The 23,278-nt window shown below is 46.5% G+C and overlaps 1 protein-coding gene across 1 annotated transcript in view; it reads left to right on the forward strand.

Moving 5' to 3' along the window:
- SH3RF3 (SH3 domain containing ring finger 3) overlaps positions 1-23,278 on the forward strand; it is a 1,332,803-nt gene that overhangs the window by 1,046,666 nt on the left and 262,859 nt on the right. The window contains exon 7 of the mRNA XM_069204493.1: positions 11,880-12,136. Within this exon, the coding sequence (XP_069060594.1) occupies positions 11,880-12,136 (257 nt within the window). The remainder of the gene's footprint in view (positions 1-11,879; positions 12,137-23,278) is intronic.

The raw sequence follows: 23,278 nt of genomic DNA on the forward strand, positions 1-23,278 counted from the left end.
CTTATGTTGTGGGGGTATTGTCAGATTTATGAGGGGTAGTGTAGGCATGTCTGGCATGGTTGTAATGGTAGTGAGAAATGCTGCTTACTGGTGTAGGTGGATTTTTTATTGTCATTACATAAATGCCAATTCTAGAAAGTGAGCATTTCTCAGTGCTTATAACTCTGGTGCAGCGTGACTTCAATCCACGTCTGGGCAGAATGACAGTTGGGCTTTGTGCATCCTTTTCAGACAGCCTGTACACAAGTGGTGTCACAGAGTGGCATCTGCATATTGAATGGTCTTCCTGGGCTGAGAGAAGGGGGAGGTCCGGGCACACAGTCATCTGTAAAGGCTGTCCCCTGACTCACACAAAGGGCTAGTTTGCCTCAACTGATGTTTGGAGCCTGTGCTGGAGGAGAGAGGGGGCACTCCCAGAACCAGTTATAACTGGTTGGAACCTCCTCTCCCCTTCTTTGTTAAACCTTTGCAAAACTGAGTATAAGTACAGGGGATTTTTCCCCACAATTTGGAACACTCTGGACTTAAACATACTGGACAAAGAATGCTGCTGGAGGGATTCGCCAGGACCTGTCTTGGACTGCTACTGCCGTGCTGACCTGTGACCTGCTTGGTCACTTGGAGGGGCTGCCACTGACTGCAACCTTTTGTGCAGGCCTGCTGCTTGCCCCTGCTGCCCTGTGCTCCATCTGTGTGTCCCCCACGGGCTGGGTGCTGTGGCCCCTGACCCCCCTGCAACTGTTGTTATCAGCACATGAGGAGCGCTGCCTGTGTTGTCCTTGCTGGACCATAGCGCCTTGGTAAGCACTTTTTCCTGGTCCATAGTGCCTCATGAGTGCTTTATTTTTGGGACCATGGTGCTTTGTAGGTGCATTGCTGTACCAAAGAAGTCACCACCATGACCCAGGCGTTTTTAATTCCAAGCGCTTCGGAGACGCGCTGCCCCCGGTAGCCCCAGGGGACCACAGAAGTGAGGTCACACACGCGCACCTGGTCGGATGCAGGCGAGTGAGGAGCTGACAGTCCCCAGAGGGAGAGGAGCCTCATTGGAGGCCCCTCCAGACTCCAGGGTCGCCCTGAGCAGGAGGCGGGAGGAAGGTGAGGGTAAGTCCCTCCTCCCCCAGTCGCTGCCGTAGGAGCGTGAAGCTCCAGTTGTCTTGTTTGCCCTTGAGGTCCACGGCCATAAGGACAGCCTCGATGGAGGCTTCCTGTCCCGCCGGCCCGGGGGCAGACCCACTGATGTCATAGGTGCTTGACTGCTCATGCCAAGCTACCAAGGGGGTGAGCAGGGGTTATCTTGGACATGTAACTCCCTTGCCCTGACTAGAGTGGGTGGGTCCTGCCTGGCTTAAGTACATACCGTAGCCAACCAGAAACCCCATTACTAACAATATGTATATGTATTTACTACTTCTATTGCAATTCGACTCCATGAGTTCTCTAATTTCAGACCAAAAAGTTTGAATTAAAAAAATCCAAAATCATAAATCCAAATGTAAAGCAGCTTACATTTATCAATGTCTTTTCCTTTTTATTTGTGAGCAAAGAGATAATCAAAAGTTGTCTCTTTATAATGCAAGTTGTTCACAAAGTTCCTGGACCTTCTAGAAAGTCCATCAAGAGTTTTCTCTATTTGCAAAAATTCAGAAACTTCTACTAAATGTTCAAATTTCACTAATAAAGTTACAGCTCGTAATCACTAATAATCATTTCCAGAAAGTAATGTCTTTGTTCATGAAGTGGCATTGAGATTTCAAAGTTCAGACTCACCGCAATTTCAAACTCAAGAATGTTGAACTGGATTTGAATTGTTAAAGCAAAAGGTTGCAAATTCCTTCTCTCAGTCATTGGCAGCAAAATATGTCTATTCAGGTGCTGAGTATCTTTGACTTGGTATTCACTTTCTCTTTGATCTTCTGTTAACTCGACCCTCAGCATCACTGTCACTTTGACTTGACTCTTCAGGCTCCTCAGCAATTCGGAGGCACTTGCATAGCTGGCACTGGGAGCTTTTTCAGCCATTTGTCTCCTGGTTCAGCTCTTTTATCTTCAGCAAATGGCCTTCATCAGCATCCAAGCTAGTATGAGTCAATTGATTCTGTTTCAACCCTTCTGTACCATCCACTTTTGTAGACTCGCTCAGAACCCAATCAGACCGGGCTTGTGCTGTAGCAGCCACTTGTCAAGTCCCAGCAGCTTGGCTAACCTGATCCCTCTTGCTCACTGCAACGACCCTTCTGGAACAGGAACTATATCATCAAGGGGACCTGGAACTTTGTGACTATGACTTGTATGTACCCAGTTCGGGAGATCTGGTGATAGCCTTTCTAACGCACTTTTAAGCATGTTTTCCTCACATGCCTTTTCATCATGACCCAGCCGCTGGGACATAGGCCATGGCATACCCGAATCGTGGTATCAACTTCCTAAGTATCAGCTTTGCCACTGTAAGACTACCATTTCTCCTGGTTGGTTAAGCTTCAACCCAATGTGAAAAAATGTAAAGAATGACTAAGATGTATCTCAGTCCATTGCACACATTTGCATTTACACAAAGAATGCAACTCAATGAAATCCGGCTGCATTCTGTTGAATGGTCCTTCTGATTTACATGTATGACTCAGTGTAACAACTGTGTGTATCCCTACATTTATCTGTTAGTGTGTGACACATCTGTGGCACACAGCTTCTGCAATCAGTCTGGATTAACAACGTCTGTCTGAATATTCTGATCATTGCATCCCTACCTATATGTGCCTGCCCAAGATCATATCTGGCCATATGGGTACCAGATCAGACACATTTTTGTGTGTCAGCCTCTGTAAAGGCTTAGCCAAATGGGAACATTTTCGAATCTAATGGAAAAGGTAGCCAGCCATTTTCAAAAACATTTGAACTTCTTTCTGTGTGACGGGAATTTATTTGCATGATTGTTGATATTCTTCTATCAATGTGGTGATTTAAATGCAGGACTCCTTTCTTGCAATGCTGTAATTGTGCTTAGGAACCCTTATGTCCATTTTCTCCTAAATGATTCAAAAGAGCTATTGTGTCTCTCCTACATGCTTCTTGGGTGTTTGATGCAATAAGGAAGTCATATATGTACTGAACTAAGATTGAGTGATAGGGTATCTTAAGGGTCTCTAGATTCTTTTATAAGATCTGGTTGAAAATGGGTGGTGACTCCGTACACCCTTGGCGAGTTTGGCACCATGCCAAAACACAACTGCTGAATTTGAATGTGAAGAGGAATTGACTTTCCTCATGCAGGGGTAATATAAAAGAACTCCTGACATAAATCAATTACAGTAAACCATTCTGCTTCACAGGGAATTTGGAATAAAATTGCTGTAGGATTCAGTACCACAGGACAACACGTAACAACAATTTTGTTCACTTTTCTTAGGTCTTGAACTATGTGGTACTTTCTATTTGGCTTCCACAGTCCTAGAATGTGAGAGTTACATGGACTTCCCAAATTCTCTTTTAAAATACATTAATACAATCAATTAAACTAGTAATCAGGGCAGTGATGCCAGCAATTGATGTCATGTTATAGGGGGGTGGTTTTGGATACACTGCATTTGACTTCACTATTATTTTCATAGGCTCAACTCCTTTGATAAGTCGAATTTCCTTTCCTGAAAAATCCCAAACCTCAGGTGTCACTGTGTCTTTTAAGCCTTCGGGCAAATCATTACATGTCAGCATTGGTTACAATGTGACATTCGGTACTGCGTCGCAATTTTACAGGGCACTTCTTCATTTGTCTGAATTTCAATGCCTCTGGCGTGCAGCTAATAGAACAGTTTAGCTTACACAGTAGGTTGCGTCCAAGTAAATTTACAAGAATTAAATTATAAACCAAAAATTGGTGCTCATCTTCAAATTAACCTATTTTCACAGGGATGTGTTCTGTCTCAGGGATGGTTAACTGTTTATTTGTGACTCCTACAACCTGAATTATCTTTCCTGAAAGGGTCACGATTGGCACTTCTGCTGTTCTGCCAGTGGAATGTGTAGCTCCATTGTCAACTAAGAATGACACATCATGTCCCATAACGTTGGCATTTAGATAGGTGGGCAGGTTGATCTACTTCTAATGAAGCTTGAACAACCTACAGCATTAATTAGGTACTCCCTACTTAGCTGAGGAGGAAAATCCTCAATACCATAGACGTCTCCGTATATAGGACTGAGGTGTCTTTGTATGTAGTGGGGCAGAGATACTCAGGAGGACCTGAAAATTAGAGCCTGACCAAACACTGGTGGCGCCATGTCGCGTAGACTCTTATTATTCTAATGAGACTACTGAATTTGAGCCGCAGAATCACTTGCACTGTGGGGGACTGAGTCTGACCTACTACAGGTGACACCTGATGGCCTAATCTGGGTTTTGCTCTGGCTAACTAGCAGTGCCTCATTTCCACCCAAGACCAGGGATGATTTGGCAGCCGAGCGCATGACACCATTGAGTCCCCAGGGAAATCATGGTCACTCAGAACGCATCCGTTTCTCTCAGTTACATTAGTCTCTCATGTACAAGGACAATCAGAGGCAGTATATGTTTCAATAAGGTTTTAATGAAGCAAATGCTTCTTAGATAATAAAGCATGTACTGCAATAACCAGGACAATAAAGCATGACAAGATTAAAATAGTGATAAGGAGAGTGAAGCATAAAAATAACGCTACCATACTGTCACTAACATCGTTAAAAGAATTCCTACCTAGGCTATGATAGAGCACAGCATGTTAAGCTCTAGTTCTGCCCTTCAGGTTCCCCTGGTATGACATCATCCCTCAGACCTGAGCAAGAGGCCTATAGTCTACAGAAGCAGCTGCAGCGAAGCGTTCAGCAGTCACCTTACAGTCGTGGTCATCTGGTTGGAATCTCCCTCTAATGTGTATGGGACAGAGAAGTGTTTTTATAATAAAACAGCTGATGTTCTGAGAAAATTTCCCTACGTAAGGATGTGTATGTTTCTATGATCACTAGAGACAAAGCGTTACCACGTTTACCGGCAACCTATCTTACTGCAGCCTTGAGAAAAGCACAGAGTGAAAGAAATGTCTTGTTTAAGAACGCAGTGCTGACCTAGGCAAAGAACAGCTAAATAGAGAGAAATAAAACAAGACTGCAAATGTGGATATTGTTAAAATAATAAACAAAGCTGAATAAAATATATCTCAGTTAAAGTGCACAGCAGCAGGCCTAATTTTCTAAAATAACGTGCATGGAGCCATAACTAAAATGGCTACACAACAACATGAAACCCTTATCATCTGAACTCTCTGCTTGAAGAATTTCTGAAATGCCCTCATACCTCAGTTCCAACAAGGGAAACTGTGATGCTATCTGATTCATATCTGCATTTGTGGTTTGATTCAGATTCTGTTGGGGAACAACCATTTGCTGTTAAACAATCGGGGCTTGTGGCACCTGCATCTGCTATCCTGGGGACACATTCACATTTTGTACTGGGGGTCTTTGAATTCTCTAGATTTGAACTTGATTATTGGCTTGTGCATGAGCAACTCCCATATTCTGCACCTGGTTATTCACATTATTGAAGGGATACTCCTGTCACCAATGACCTAAATTTCTGCAAGCATGACACAGATTAGTTCACTTCAAAGCCTGAATATCAACCACACCTCTGCTCTGATCTACATGAACACCCCGTCCTCTACCTCTAGACTGGATAACATTTGTCACCTGCTTTGGCACCCCTTGCATTCCACCAATATTCAACATCATTGGTGGGCTCCGACTAGCTTTCTGTGCAGTTTTCAATTGTATCACCATCATCTTTAATGTTAACTTTTTCTGCCTCCTTTCCAATTCGTCACTACAATACTTCCCATATCAGGGGATCTCATCAATCAGTTTACTCTGCCAATAAATGAGGTGCAGCGGAATCATCTTACCAATGTCTGGCTTCAATCCTTGCACAAACCTGAACAAAAAATGTCCCATATCTTTAGCCTCTATAGTTTCTGTACCACTATGCTTTTTGAAAGCTTGTAGCAGTCTTTCGTAGTAAGCATGAATCGACTCCTTTGACTCCTGAGCTGTCCAGTCAATTTTCTACCAATCAATATCTTTCGGGGACACTTTGTTTTTCAAAAACACAATCACCTTGGGATACTTTTTCATCACCTCTTCAGATGGTGTACCCGTAACTGGATCTCTTTGAGTTTCAAAATCAGGCCGGTCAACTTTCACTTTCCATTTAGTCCACAAATCAGTCGAAACCACAATATCAAACAACGTGTTCAAATCTTCACACAGGCATTTTCATAGTTTCACCAATCTCTTTGTCTGCTTGTTCCACTCCACTGGTTTTACTCTCAATCTCAGATAATCATTTGCGAATGACAAAATATCACTCTTACTCCAGGGTACATGATCATAAGCTCAACTGGGTATTGCTCTCAGGGATAATTATGTTTACATTGTCCTTGGCTTCATTTGCTCCTGCCAGAGGCACATTTGGCTTTGCTGTCGTCTGTTTCATCACCCATCTGCCTTCCAACTTATCTACAGCTCCTCATTTCTGAATGTATATTATTCATTCTTTAATTTATGTGTTCATTACAAGAGATCTCATGTTAACTCGGTCCTTTGTGCTAAACTCCAATATGTAACTTCTCTTTAGGATTTTTGATTTCTCCAAATCCACATTATTTTTCTCTGCTACTTCAGCTAATCTATCATAAGCCTGTCCTTCACGCTGAGTGTTGTCTTTGTACATAACCCACAGTTCATCTTCTGTGTAAGCTTCTAATTGAGCTGTGTCTAGCATTCCTAAAATCATTTAATTCAAGTCTAATTTCAGTCTTGGCACATTTACTGATCTATTTCTCTCTGGTGTCTCTTATGTTCTTGCATTGAAGTTTGTTACCCCTGTTGCAACTTGTGGGCTCAGGTTATTTAACCAATCTGTCAGCTGTTGTGCAGTGAAACCTAGCCAACTGATATTGTTTTTTGTGGTAGTTCTTCTCTTAACTGTCCTACATTCTGCTGACTAGGGGCATTAAAGTTTGACATGTTCTATGGCATGTTAAAGAGTGCTCCTCCTTGCAGAGTGCTGCAATGTGCATTCAGAATCTGATCAGGTCTGGGCATAAAATATGGTGGAGTTACTTGAGGAAATCTCACATCAGGAGTAAATCCTGTCTGACTTATCACTGGGTTTGGATCTGCAATTCGTGTAGGGTTTAGCGGTCTAACAAGAGAAGCTGTTCTTTCCATCTCTGAATTGTTAGACTATAGTGATCTCTGCATACCACTTGGTGATACCCCAGGGGATTGAACTGGTGTTTCAGGAAGTGTTAGAATGTTTAGTTAGTGGGCATTGCTTCCAGACGTACCTGAAGTATACAAAGGAACAACAGGACCTATAGTCATGGGAACTGTCAATGCATCCAGACCCATATGATTTGTCTGATTCTGAGGAATTATCATTCTATACTCTGCCCTGTTAGGACAGCACTAAAACGTTGTCCTGTTTGACTCAGGGTAACATTTGGCATTGACTGAACTGGACTAAACATTGGCACAGATTGATTCGGAATACAATTTTGTACAGGCGGATTCACATATGGTCACTGCACCGCGTGGTTCTCATTAGAATTTGGCACAACCTGGTTCACAACTGTACTTGATACAGGCTGAACTGTATTAACACTCAGAACTGGTTGATTCACATCAGGAGTCTGTATCACTGAATTTGCAGGCGTACTTGGCACTATCTGTTTCAGAGTCTGTGCAACTGGAGCAGTTGGCATATTTGGGGTTACATTTTGTGCTGCTTCACTTGTTGTTCCTGCCTCAACTGAAAGATAAGGAGGTGGACGATTCATTAGGATCTGTTTTATGAACTTATCAGCTGAATCACTCTTATACATCACTGCCTTTTCATCCTCAACTTCTGTTGTCTGTTCTGCCTTTCCTGTCTTTTACCTAGTTTAGGTTTAGTGCGTTCACCTTCTTCATTTGAAATAGCTGAATACATTCTGACTGCCTCAAGTGCGTCTGGTCATATTTTCTGTTCTGCATCCCATCTAGCCTCTGCAAGTGTCTTAATTGATTTCTGTATTCTGTTCTCATATTTAGTTGCCATTTTCTCTTGTGCTATGAGTTCCTAAATGCTAAGGGCTTCAAACTGTGCAGGTCTTGGAGGCGGTTTCATCTCATACAGTGTTCGTCTCAGCTTTACTAAAATTCTTATATTAAAAGTTCCATGACAGGGAAATGCTAAAGCACCTTCTTTTTCAGTAATTTAGCTACACTGTTCAAACCACCAACATGCATGGAATCCTTTTACAGATGACACATAACCTAAAGTTCCTTTGGGTGAGGCTTCTAGACCCTCTCTAATGGGAATAAACACATCTCCTTTCAGCGCACTCTAAAAAACATTAAAGAACTTAATTATTAATCAAATTCAATTAATCACAGTAACTTTCAATAGAATCAGGAAATAATTTCAATCCCACAGTCCTTTTCTCATTATGTTCCCAACCAGTAGCAATGCGGCACTGTCTACCAATAGCAACGTGGCTTCACACCAACTGACCTATACCAGTGTGGCACAAAATGACATCACACTCACTTCTTTCAGTCTCTCACACAATCTCTCACACACACTTAATGCAAAATATTGCTAGCAAAAACCAACAACCTGTCTGCACAGTACAGGGCAGGAACTCACATACCTCAAAGCTGTATGAAGATAGACTTTCTGGCTGTAGCTTTCACAATTACACAATGAGTGAAATGTGACCAGCAATTCTCACTCCAGTCGATACAGATCTTCCATGTGGATTCAGGATTCACTTATTACCAACCAAAACTCACACTCACTCAAGGAAACTATTAGCACTGCCATCTACGTCTCATAACAAGTACCTTACTGCAGACAATAAATTAAACAAGTGTCTTCTACGCTTGTGTGCTAACCCGGGATCTTAGGTTTAGTTTATTATCCCCTCATTGTGAAGGTTTTGCAGCTTCTGCTGCTGGCGGGGGTGGCGCTTTCCATCCTAACGGAGGAGCCGCACCTGAGTATTTGCATCGTTCGCAGTAATCAATGCTCAACTTCAGGTTTACGGATCTTTGGACCCTGCAACAGGATGTGGTAGAACCATACAAATCAATTTCAATTCAAATCAATTAAGTTAAAACTGTGTGACCTATTTGGCAATGAAAGGAAAACTCCAGTCAAGAATAAATTCAAGGGGTTTATTATAAATTGAGCCTTAAAGTCTTGTATACAACTCTCAAGACAAAATTATAAATATACAGGATCACCAAGGGTTGCCGTAGGCAATGAAATAACTTCAGGCAAACTAACAATAAAACTAAGCATTCAGTAAGTAAAATACAGAACATTAGTAAGATTATCTTAGATACAGAAATTACGCGTAGCTCAGGTTAGACCAGCATCAGTCAATTTCAAATCAGCAGAGTTATAATTTAGCTGAGCACATGGAAAACAACTACTATTGGCCAAGTTAAAGAATAGCATGTTCGAGGTGGAACATATGCGAGCAAAAGAGAAAAAGAACAAAAAGGACAAAAAGAATTTGGAAAAAGGTAATCTCAGGCAACAGTGTACTAAGTAAAGTGGGCAAAAGTTAGGGAAAAGGAGAAAGCGTCAGCATGTCAGAAGCTCGATCAAGAGTCTTCCGCAGGAGTTAGGGAGAAAATCTCTATGTCTCAGCGGGACACCTCAAAGGAGCAAAGCAGAGAGAATGTTAACTTTTTAAAGGGCTCAGCATGTGAGGTTCTTCATCAGCAAGGCATCTGTCTTTATTTAAAGTGGGAATCTGAAAATTTCTGACCAATATCCAACAGGTCAAAGACATATTAAAGTTCATACAACAATCTCATTCAGTCCGACAGACAGTCCACATTACGTTGAAGGGACATCATCCAGCAGCAATCGCTCACACGACTCCAGGTTGCAACATCGGCACATCTTCCCAGGTCTGTCATGGGAACCTCACCAATCGATGTAGCTCCACACAGGATTAAAATAATTGTATATAATAGTAGTCCATGGATCACGATGTTCTACATTCAAGGCCACTGTTTCATTTATCTCTGTGTCTAAAACAATAAGGGTTTATTACCAAAGCTAGTCTTCTTATGGTAACGAAGTCGGAAAGAAAGTTCACGTTATGAAAATGAATCAACATTTCCTACACAGTCACGAAATATAGGACCAGCAGGCCTCACTTAGGCTAATGCAAGTGAGTTAAAGCAATACATTTAGTTAATACACACATTTTAATATGCAAACTTATAAATTTTACTTTGCCAATGCTCCATTATTATACATTCTGCAGTCACTTTAATGGAAGGACTCTGTTAATACATTTCAATCAAAATAACACAGAACTGCATTCCTCTTTTTTTGCACATATATTTAAATAATTAATCCTGTTAGTCTACAGTCTAAATTATAACATAATATCAATTAAGTCTTCCAAACATTTAGTTTATCACCAATGCAACCAGGGTTTGTAACATTATTCTAAACAAATACACATTTAAAGTGGATTCTCAGTGCATCCTTCTGCAGTCAATCTATTAGTATTTTGGTTAATATAATGCATATATTGTCATGCTATGATGACTTCTGTGACATAAGGGACAGCTCTAAATTATCAATTACATTACTATCTTAGAACGATTTACTAAATTATCAACTACAGTACTATAATAGAATGATTTTACCTAAAGTATAAGTATGTTCATTCTTAGATGGCCCTAGGTATGATCACCTGAGTACATTTGCACTGGTGGCCATCTTAGAATGATTTTTGAACATTCCACGATATTCCCTGATGGATCTGCCTACATGTGTAGGTAGAGACATCTTTGAATCGTTTTGGCCATAAACAAGACCAAATTAAGGAAGCTTTATTGGCAAACCAAAAGCTTTACACTAGCATTTAAAAGTTGAGCATTATTGGCTTTGTCAATTATTGTTCTGGTTTGGAGCAGGTGTTTGTGACACCTAGCAGGTTACCTGCATGTCATTTATTTATCGTTCCCCAGGCTGGTCACAAAATCATCTGACAAGTTTGGGGAACAGAATAATGCAATTCTTATGGTATTCCTCTGTTCCAGAGTAACCTGTATTCTAGCATCACAAATAGCGAATGATCCACAAGTCTGCTTACTGAAAGCCACAGCAATGTCATACAGGAAATCCCTGTGATGGTAAATTCTGGACATACAGAAATGGTTCTCAAAGGGTTTGCTGCCCATCCACCTCTGGAATCAAGGAAAGATGTCCTTGGACAGATGACAATCGAAAATACTACGTTTTTACATACAAAGGCCATACAAACTGGAGTTACTCTATTGGTAAACAGTTCTAGATGAAGAAGCAAAAGCACGGTGGTTAGGCTGGAAGAGTACAGTACTTATAGACAGTGAGGCATAAGTAACAACCTGCGATAAAAAGCTTTCATCATCTTCTGCAAAAATGGATGTTTGTGCAGAAACAAAGTTGGTGCATGGGTTCCTGTATGTTCTTCTGCATGTGTGACACTAGGTATGCAAAGCATGTCCTACAGAAAGTTATGTTTCCTGTAGATGTTGTATGTATAAAAATCTAATATTCTTTAAGGTAGAAGGTGCTCACATTGGCACTAAAACTGTAAAATGCATCAAATATGGTAGTTATGGGCCAATTTTTGCTTAAGCAGCATGTCTTATTCATGTCATTTTATCAATATCACTACCTACCTGAAGCATTTGAACTGCTCATGTTTCTTATACTCATGTTTCATCCAAAACAAATGATTAGGAAATATCCACACAGTCAGCTCATTATTTTTATTTGTTTTTCCTTCCAGAGCTCCTGCCGGTGCCGCCCAGTCTCGGGGTTCAGTGACGGGAGCAGTGCCCCCGACGACCAAGAGTTCCCCAGTAGCAGTTCACGCGAGTGGAGCAGTTTCTGCAAACACACTGCCGACGCCCCGGCCTGCAGTACCAATCACGGTGCCCCCACTGCACCCCCAGCAGCCACCAGGCTCCCCGCAGATGAACAATAACTGCTCCAGGTTCACAGCGCAGCAGACTGTCAGCCAAGGCCGCAGTCCCATGCACATGGGTAGGTGCCCATGCGACCTTTTACACGTATAGTTTCTGCTAATGGGGTGGTTACATTTTAATTGTGATACAACCAAGACCAGCATCCTCGTGTCAAAAATACTTTAACAAATGGGCTCATCTGCTCAGTGGAGCCCTATATCCAGCTTTTTTTAAAATATATTGTATAAATGTCTTTCCTTTGAAACGCACAGCTTGTTTTTACTAGAGAAAACGGGGGTGGAATGTCTGTATGTGTTTGTACAACAAGTTCTAAATGTTACAAAACTGCTGGTGCAAAACTAACTTATTAGGATCCGTGATTCCTTACATTCTTGCTAGTTTTGTTTGTTTGCTTTCTTCATTTTTATAGCTACATATGTACACAAAATCTGCTCTACACTGATACTCGACAATGTCGGTATGTATTTTGGCTGAACGATTAAAGGACGTTAGATAAATCTACCTCAAGTACACAGTACTAACATAACAATTTCTTCATAGACACCAGATTATCCAAGGGCGAAATAATCTAGTTGTAGGTCTTTGGTTGCCCTGGACTGAAAACAGTGGAAATTCATGGAGGACTGTGATTGTTATGTACTTTTTTAATCTCTGTGGAACAAAATATCACGGTGGTCGAGAACAACCAAGGACCTCCTTAAGTTCCTGAAGCAGTGACGATGAAAGCGTTAGCAACCAGATTGTATGTTACTGTTGTATGTCAATGAAAGAAGACTGAACCATGGTGCCACACAGGTCGTTCCAACTGTTTATAAAAGTAGCGAAATAATATTCAATACACATGCACATTTATTTTTGTCCCCGTAAAACCACAATAAAAATAATTGATTCAGCTATTACAACATTAATCAGCGCATTATAAAGTCTAATTAAGGACCTGAAATGGTGTTCCCTAAGAGAGACATGAGGGAGGGATGTGGTTTTGCAGGAGCCTACACTAATTCCCATTTTATGTGACGGTATCGTATATTTCCTTTTGTTTATGTTCTTTGAGGTATTTGCAAGTTGTTTTATTCAGGGGAATATGTATTAGCAGGTTTTTATATGAAACAGTATCTGTTCACTTGTAGCAGCACCTCCTTTTTGTAGTGAGGGTGGTCTGACGACATCTTTCACACTATTAACTCTAGCACGCTTGGCTTCTGGTGACTTATTTTTAAGCCCACCTGGAAGTGCTGACACTATTTTATGTTCTGATGATAAGCAAGGGCTTGCTGCTTGCATTACAAGTATGCTGTGTTGGAGCTGGTACAAGAGCGCATTAGATGGGATGCCAAGAATTCAAGAAAATGTGGTTTGCATTTTCAGCTTCATGGCAGAACGAACAGCCTGACACTGTAACAATGGCGCCTAGTTTTCCCAATCACCTTCATTTGCTTTATTTCGTTTGAAATTGGATTTTAACGAGGCCTCCGGCTGAGTTAACATAGAAAGCTGTGATTGAGGAAGTAGCAAGTTGTGTTTGAAATGAGTTCCGCCTCTGTGGGTCCGTGGGAAACACTACCTATGGGAAAGTCAAGACAGCAAAAAACATACTAAACAACTGGCTTACTCTAATTAGCCGCGATACTGACATCCACTGTGAATTTTTTTGGCACAAAAAGTCAAGAGTGCATCAACGTGACGTCATCCAGATGGAGGTATCTAACATGGAGGAATCTTGTATCACTATATGTATTCTTGCAGAAGTATGCCAGATAGAAAAATAATGAAGTCTTCACTATAGAGAGACCATAAAAGCTTTTTTTAATTACATTTGGAAGAGTGGTTGGTTTGAAAGTTGGAACGGGGTACGCAAATTGTGCCACAATGTGTGATGACTCCATTCTCTTGGTCTACCTTTTTTGAGTCCTCAAGTTCTTCAGAGTAGTAGCTCAGTTGCACTGAGATGTTGTAGCTTGGTCTGTACTTCAAAAAAGACATGTTGACTGCCAGAATATACACAATATGTAGATTACACAGTGGATTGAGAAATACAAGTCACTGCACTTGTATCAATGGTATCAATGGTAGACAGACATGGGTCTTTGACCTACATGCCCAAAGTTCCACGTCAGTTATTCGGAAGCCTTTAAAATTGAAAGCTTTAAATATGAGAATGAATGTTTTTTGGCAGGGCCAACATAATTTATGAATTAGACCATAATAACGGTGTAAAAGATTTTTTTTTTTCCGGTATTTAGATTTTTTTATTAAGACTTGTTCAAAGACAATAAAACACATTACATATTGCAAACATCTTTTTTTAACAGTTGAACACAAACAGTCCTCAGTTTGCTAAACGTCTTCCACAATGTGCAAAGCACTACATTAGTCTATGTATCAGTGAATGAAAGAACAGCAAGCATTTGCAATGCAATGGGTCTCTCATTTGCTCAAGTTAGACCTATTAGCATTGTAAATTCCTAACTGGACTTTTCTTGCTATATAAATTGAAAATGTAAAGTAAAACAGTTGACATAAGCAAGTCAATTCAAAGCGCCATGGCTGCCATGAGCGTGAGTGCGAAGGAGAGACACAAAAGGAAAAATAAGTTTGCTCGCTGTCAAACATATTGGCAAACGTGTAATTATCCATGTAACAGGGTTGGTCCCCACGTCAGTAACAAAACCACCCCAAGGCGCAACAAATGTAAAGCATTTACCAATGTCATCAAAGTATTTTTGAAAGGCAAGCCCACGAACAAGTGAAAGTGATGGGCCTGAGGTGGGTGTGCTTAAAAGCCCACATAGATACCAACACGTTGGAAAAGCAGCATTTGGGCGCTGCAATGGTCAACCTAAAAATTACCTTATCAGTTGAGGATCCTGCCTTCAGACTGTCCAGGATGAAGGATTCTACAGGCTGAACAGCTGCCCCAGATGTGGGTAGACGAGTGCTGATTTCATTCATATGCTAAGGATGTGTAGAATTAAACTGAGTACTTAAGGGAGGTCATAACAGGGTTGCACCCTCACAAGGGATCTTCTTCAGGTGACCCCTAAATAAGAATAGGCCCTGAACCAAGAGCAGCAAAAAGAGACATAAGTTTGTGGCCCTGGAAATACTTTTGGCTAAGCACCGCATAGCGACACACTGGCTTCACCCTCAAGGCCCTGGGAGAAATGCTAGGGAAAATAATTTACGGAATGGGCTCTAGGAGAGGAGGATCGAATTTAAAGAGGTGGAGGAGCACTTGGAGAAATTGATGGCAATAGTTAAAAAGTTAACAGAACCCTCAAATGGCAGGTCGCTGGGAAACTCATAAAGAAGGCAGAGCTGGAGGGAGACATAAAAGAGGGGGAACCTGAGCAAGTTAGGTTAGAAAGGAGGGTTCCGTGGGAGAGGAGTGTTGGAGAACTTTGGAACAGTCAGGGATAGCCTTAGGGCTGGTGGCACCTGGTGCGACAATCTTTTTTGGCACCCCCCATCCACTATGACCTTTTCCTCAGATTTCCACACTACCACCCGGAAAAAGTGCCCCTCATCTTTCCATAGCACTTCTCTCACATATATTTTATTTGTTTGGACGCTCTGGTAAAGGCTTGCGGATCCAGTCACCTATCCACATAAAATAAAGATCTGTTCTTTGCAGCAGGCATACTAACCCTCTGCGCTACTTTATGGCAAGTCATAACTGCCACTAAACAAAAATAACAGAAACATTAATCACAGAGCTATCTTGACATTATTGCTGCCTGAAAGCTGGACGCACAAGGAACTTTTCAGAAGGTGCTTTCAAAATGTAGGTTATTGCTCAACACAGCGCCTCCGGCGCCCAGAGCTCAATGCACCCCAGGCCCCACCCCCAGGTCAGCGCCCAGTGCAGCCGCAGCAGTTGCTCTGCTCTTAATCCGGCCCTGGAAAGAGAGTGGAAGAAAGATCCTCATTGGAACAAGGATGTGTTTCACATACTTTTATGGAAGACGACTGTTAGAGATCAACGATATTAGAGGGCTCATAAAAACAATAACTAGAAGGGTACAACAAAGGGAACCGTGTGGCACTAGGGAATGCTGGGAGTGAGAGGTTGAAATGGCAAAATATGTATAGACACTAAGGGGGTCATTCTGACCCTGGCGGTCGGTGATAAAGCGGCGGCCAACCCGCCAACAGGCCGGCGGTCAAAAAAATGGAATTCTGACCCTGGTGGGAACCGCCAACACAGCCCGCCGCATTAACACTCCGACCGCCACGGCGGAACAAACAAACAGCGCGGCGGTCACCGCCAACAGCCAGGCGGCAGACAATGTACCGCCCACCCTATCACGACCCACCAATCCGCCACCTTTTCCGGGGCGGGAGCCCCGCCGATAAAAACACGGCGGAAACAGACATTTTCAATGGAAAACGCTCACCTCGACACACTCCACGCGGAATCCGGACAGCATGGAACCAGAATTGAACATCATACCTGCTCTCGTCTACCTGCTCATCTACCACGAGTACGAACTCCGGCGCAGACGTCAACGGTGAGTACTGCACCTACGACACACGGGAGGGGGGAGGAAGAAAGGTTATGGGCATACACATATGCGACCCCCCCACCCCCCCAATATGTACACACCAATGCAGAGCAGGAAGTCACAGTGACACCACACAAACACCCTTTAAAAATACAATGACACAACCAAATTTGGAATAAATTTTCATGTACAAAAAAAGCACCTGGAAATAATTGAGCAACCGTGAAAAATATTTACAAAAACCAGAAAGATATACACATCAGTGTATCACTGAAGTAACAAGTCCTGCACATCCTACGAATCTAACATGTCCGTGGGCCAAGGTTCTGCGAAACAAGGGCAAAGCCCACACACGAGACCTGAGTCCTTTGGAGAGAACACTGCAGGGGAATCCGATGTCAAAACTACAGGCACCTCTGGGGGAAGGGAAGGGGGGCCACCACAGCCACATGAGTCCACGACGCCAGATCCACGAGGAGCCACCATGCCCACTGTACCATCCTGGGGAGTGCAAAGCCACAGTCTCTCAAGTCTCTGCAGTGGGTGGGTTGCCCACTGTGCCATCCGGGGGAGTGCAAAGCCACAGTCTCTCAAGTCTCTGCAGTGGGTGGGTTGCCCACTGGACCATCCTGGGGAGTGCAAAGCCACAGTCTCTCAAGTCTCTACAGTGGGTGGATTGCCCACTGGACCATCCTGGGGAGTGCAAAGCCACAGTCTCTCAGGTGGATTACAGAGTCCACTGGTCAAGGAGGAGGCATGGTGGGCACAGTGAACCATAAACAGTGCCTGAGACGGCGGGACCCAGCGCAGCGGTGCATGACATGGCGATGTCCAGCGGAGCGGTGCTTGAGACGGCGGGGCCCAGCGGAGCGGTGCTTGAGACGGCGGGGCCCAGCGGAGCGGTGCTTGACAGGAAGGGCCCAGCGGAGCGGTGCTTGAGACGGCGGGGCCCAGCGGAGCGGTGCTTGAGACAGCAGGGCCCAGCGGAGCGGTGCTTGACAGGAAGGGCCCAGCTGAGCGGTGCTTGAGACGGCGGGGCCCAGCAGAGCGGTGCTTGACAGGAAGGACCCAGCGGAGCGGTGCTTGACAGGAAGGGCCCAGCGGAGCGGTGCTTGAGACGGCGGGGCCCAGCGGAGCGGTGCTTGAGACGGCGGGGCCCAGCGGAGCGGTGCTTGACAGGAAGGGCCCAGCGGAGCGGTGCTTGAGACGGCGGGGCCCAGCGGAGCGGTGCTTGACAGGAAGGGCCCAGCGGAGCGGTGCTTGAGACGGCGGGGCCCAGCGGAGCGGTGCTTGACAGGAAGGGCCCAGCGGAGCGGTGCTTGAGACGGCGGGGCCCTGTTCAGCGGTACCTGTCTTCACGGCGGGGCCCTGTTCAGCGGTACCTGTCTTCACGGCGGGGCCCTGTTCAGCGGTACCTGTCTTCACGGCGGGGCCCTGTTCAGCGGTGCTCCTCTGCACGGCGGGGCCCTGTTCAGCGGTCCCTGTCTTCACGGCGGGCCCTGTTCAGCGGTACCTGTCTTCACGGCGGGCCCTGTTCAGCGGTACCTGTCTTCACGGCGGGGCCCTGTTCAGCGGTACCTGTCTTCACGGCGGGGCCCTGTTCAGCGGTGCTCCTCTGCACGGCGGGGCCCTGTTCAGCGGTGCTCTTCTGCACGGCGGGGCCCTGTTCAGCGGTACCTGTCTTCACGGCGGGGCCCTGTTCAGCGGTGCTCTTGCAGTATGTCAAGGGAGTCATACCTGGCCTGGACACCCTGCTCAGTCGCCCTCCGACCGTGCTGTGTCAGGCCCCTTCGGGGAGTGAGTCCTGGGCCCTTTGGTGTCGTCCCTTGCAGCCGGGATGGGGCTTGTGGGGCCCTCCTGCTCCGCGCTCCTGGTGGTTGTCCTCTCCGCCCTGCTGTCCTTCCGCTCCTTAGATGGGGCTCTCGGGCCCTTGCCTCCCCTGGCTGCTGTGGCCGGTGAAGTGGCCGGAGTCACCTCCTTGGGGGCAGCCGTCTCTGTCCGCTCACGGCGGCCCTTCAATTTCCGGGTCCTCTTGCCTGGGGGGGGCTGGCTGTCCCCTTGCTGCTCACCGAAGTGTTACTGCCGCCAAAGGGTGGACTCCACATGCCATGCACCACTTGCACTGTAGTAGTTGGGCTGGTGGTGGCTGAGGTGCCCTTGGGACTTTTCCCAGTTGGAGGGGGTGGGTCGGGGGAGGGAAAGAGGTCAAAACTGGAGAGGTAATTTTTCTTGGGACCAAGGTAAGGGGTAGGAGTAGTGGTGAGAGAAGTGGAGGAAGAGGATGTGGTTGTATGAGAGCCAGGTGTGCTGTCCTTGGGTGCAGGTGACTGGGACGTAGGCTGTGGTGAGGTGGTTGGCTGTTGTTTGGGTGTCTGCCTGCGTTTATGTGTCTTGGAAGAGGGGGTGACAGACACAGTGGGAGAGGACACAGGGGACCTGTAAATGCCAGTGGGGGTGGTGACTGCAGGTGTGCGGACTGTAGTGGAGGGTTTGCTGGTGGTGGAAGAACTAGCTGATGTTGGGGTGCATGCAGGTGTGAGTGTAGACGTCACAGGGAGGGAGGAGGGAGACGAGGAGGACGGGGACACAGAGGTGGTAGTGACTGTTGATATGTCTGCATCTGTGTGTTGCTTGGGTGAATGCTTGTGTTTTCTGTGGTGCTTATGTTTGGATGAGCTGGCCTTGGGTGTTGAGGTGTGTGCAGGCTGGTCTGATGGTGTGGATGGGATAGGTTGAGGTACAGGAGACAGAGAAAGGGTGGAGGCAGATAGAAGAGGGAGACTGGAGACAGGGACAATGGCTGCCGTCAGTGCTGAGGCCAGTGCAGTGAACGCTGGTTGATGGGCAGCCTGACCCGAATGAATGCCCTCCAGGTAGGCATTGCTCTGATGCACCTCCCTTTCCACCCCCTGGATGGCATTCAGAAGGGTAGTCTGCCCAACAATGAGCGTCCTCACCAGGTCAATGAGCTCCGCACTGAGGGCAGCAGGGGTAACAGAGGCAGGGGCTGAGGTGCCTGGGGCGAAGGAGACGCGAGCCTTCCTGGCCGAGCGGCCACGGAGCGAAGACTGAGGGGCTGCTGGGAGGGCGGTGCTGGTGCGCTGGGTGGCGGCTGTACCTGTTGTTGCGGGGGGCACAGATGGTGCCGCCCCCGCTAGGGAGCTCCCAAATGAGGACGTGTCCGTGTCGCTGGTGTCTCCACCGGCCCCCGTTGTGGTGCTCCCCTCGCCCTCCGGATCACTGGTGCCCTCGGTGTCTGTGTCAGTGCCCACCGGGGCCTGGTGACCTGCAGCTCCCTCCTGCTCCGATGCCAAATCTCCTCCGCCTGATGATGCTAAAACACAAGAAGACAAAGATTGTGGGTGGGGGGAGAAATTCAACAAAGTTGAGTGCATGCCTTAGCAATACCCTTTGCGGAGAGGACAGACACAGGTGCCTCGTGCACTAAGTCGCGAACTTGGGGTACACTACTCAGTACTTCTGACTAGGCAAACAGGTCTAGGGACAACACACGCGCACATGTGTGATGCTGGAGCATGGGTAGCTGCACTTGGCACCCTACAGAGGTGGGGGGCGGGGGCACAGGGCCATGCCTAAGGGAGCGGACTACACTACAGAGAGCGCCCTGGCCTAATGTCACCCACAGCCCTCCTCCCCCACCCAGACGCCTCCAATGCGCATACAGATAGGAGAATGTGCGGATACTCACCCCCTTGTGTCTGCTGTGCTGTCCTCAAGCGCCCATCCAAATTAGGGTAGGCCACCGCCAGGATCCGGGACATCAGGGGGGTCATGGTGCGACTGGCACCCCTCCTAGGTCGGGAGGCCATCCCCAGCAGTGTTTCTGCGGTCTTCCTCGTTCCGCGGCGGATGTCCTCCCACCTCTTGCGGCAGTGGGTGCCCCGTCTGTTGTGGACCCCCAAGTTCCGGACTTCCTCGGCGATGGCACGCCAAATATCGATTTTCTGGTGGGCGCTCACCTGTTTGACATGTACAGGGTGGGAAAGAGAAACCGTCACATATCTGCATGTTTGGAGTACATGCCCCCCCCTCCCCAACCTTGTCATGGTTCCCATTCTCTCATCTGTCGTGCGTTGCACTCCCCCTTCCCTCCACACCCCACCAACTTACATCCCCCTCCCTCCACACAGGCATAACCCATTCAATGTGCACTGAGTGTACTCACCTGTTGGTCTGGAGGACCGTAGAGTTGCGCATACTGGGGGAGGACCCCGTCCACGAGCTTCTCCAACTCTTCGGAACTGAAGGCGGGGGCCCTTTCACCAGTAGCAGCAGCCATTGTCACTTCCAGACCGAGTTCACAGCAGCACTTGCAGTATAGGTCCTCTCCTGTGGATGTTCAGGTCTCGAATGATTAAGCAGATAGAAAATGGCGGTCACGCCCGCGGCGGTGCGTACCGCGGCGGTGCGTCCCGCGACCGCCGGCGCACATCGTCATTGGCTCCTGAAACCCATAGGCTTCAATGTTAACCAATGCGTCTTCGCACAGCGGTCTTCGACCGCCTACCGCCACGGTGTGCCCCGCCAGCGCAGTGACCTCACATCCCATTGTCCCACTTCACAGGTCAGGCATCGGCCATTTCAAGGGCCCACATGGCTTAATTTCTAATGCGTCACACAGGCCTAGGCATTGCAATGGCACACATACAAACATATCAAACCATACATTTACCTGTACTGTGCAAGCTGTGTTGTACGTACCTGTGAGTGGATTGACTCTGTACTCCATATTCTCCTTCCTAGGCACCGTCCGCTGGGACTAGCGATGAGAAGGAGGAATCCTTGCGTGTACCGGCCGCTGGTGGACCTGTCCACAATGGAAGAACACAACATAATACTACGATACCGACTTGACCGAGCCTCCATCCATGAACTGTGTGCCCAGCTGGAGCCAGCCCTGATGTCCCCCATCTGCCAACCCACAGGAATTCCCCCTCTAGTGCAGGTTCTGTCTGTCCTCCATTTCTTTGCAACTGGCTCATTCCAGACAACAGTGGCCATGTCATCTGGGATGTCTCAGCCTATGTTTTCCAAGATCTTATCCAGAGTGTTGTCTGCCCTGATGAAACTCATGCGGAGCTACATCATTTTCCCAGAGGAGGGTGATTTTCCTACAGTGAAAGCTGATTTCTATGCCCTTGGACACATCCCCAACATCATTGGTGCAATTGATGGGACCCATGTGGCTTTAGTCCCCCCAAATGACGATGAACAGGTGTACAGGAACAGGAAGAATTACCATTCAATGAATATCCATGTGGTCTGTTTGGCTGACCAGTACATCTCCCATGTAAATGCCAAGTTCCCAGGGTCAGTGCATGACGCGTATGTTATGCGAAATAGCAGCATTCCCTATGTGATGGACCAGCTACAGAGACAGCGTGTGTGGCTAATAGGTGACTCTGGTTACCCCAACCTGCCGTGGCTATTGACCCCAGTGAGGAATCCCAGGACCAGGGCAGAGGAACGGTACAATGAGGCCCATGGGCGTACTAGGAGGGTGATTGAGCGAACCTTTGGGCTCCTGAAGGCCAGGTTTAGGTGCCTGCATATGACCGGTGGATCCCTAATGTACTCACCAAAGAAGGTGTGCCATATCATCGTGGCCTGCTGTATGCTTCACAACCTGGCTTTGCGACGCCAGGTGCCTTTCCTGCAGGAGGATGGTCCAGATGGTGGTGTTGTAGAAGCCGTGGAGCCTGTGGAGAGTGAAGAGGAGGAAGACTCTGAGGACGACACAGACAATAGGGACAGAGTGATAAAACAGTATTTCCAGTAACACACAGGTAAGAATCACCCACGCCATTTCACAATTGCTTATAGCCTCCTGCATCTGTACTTTCTGTAGTTCCCCACAGATGTTTTTCATTAATTTTTGCCTTTCCCTTCCCTTCTCAGTGCTGTCTGACTCAGTACCTGACCTCTGCTTGGTTCGCCCATGAAATACAGCGTATTGACATTGGTATGTTGTCATGACTAATTGACAGAACAGAAATCGAACAGTAATATGTAATACATTTGTCAATAATACAGCATGACTCAAAACAGATTTGTGTGCAAAATGTGATTTATTTACAGTGCTAGATATCGGTACATGTGATTCTAAGGGTGATGGGTGGGGGTGGAGGAATATCCATGGCAGAGTCCAGTTCTCAGTCTCACAGGTGCATTGTCCTTTTGCCTGTGGAAGGATGGAGCATAGGCAGTTCATGGTTGGACAGGGTGGCAATGTGGGACAGTGGGAAGACTTGAGGGGGTATGTCCTGCTGGCGGGGGTCTTGACATCCTACTCTGTCTTTTTTTTTGGTCTCAGGCTCCTCTTACGGGGTCGTTGTTCTTCAGCAGGAGGTGGGGTTCTGGGGGGCTGTCGAGGTGTTGGGACCTCCTGTCCACTAGCGCCGGCGGAGGTGGTAGGCTGTTCCTGGTCCGGGCTAGTGACAGGGGCCCTGTGTGGTGCACCATGGTCCCGCAACGCGTCCTCTATCCTGTGGAGGGCCAGGACGATGGTCCCCATTGCGGTCCCAATGATTCTCAGCTCCTCCCTGAACCCCATGTAGCGTTCCTCCTGCTGTGCCCGGATCTCAGTGAACCTGGCCAGTACCGTCGCCATCGTTTCTTGGGAGTGGTGGTATGCCCCCATGATGGTGGTGAGGGCCTCTTGGAGAGTGGGTTCC

The sequence above is a fragment of the Pleurodeles waltl genome, chromosome 8 (genome assembly GCF_031143425.1).
Source record: "Pleurodeles waltl isolate 20211129_DDA chromosome 8, aPleWal1.hap1.20221129, whole genome shotgun sequence".
In the NCBI taxonomy this organism is placed as follows: domain Eukaryota; kingdom Metazoa; phylum Chordata; class Amphibia; order Caudata; family Salamandridae; genus Pleurodeles; species Pleurodeles waltl.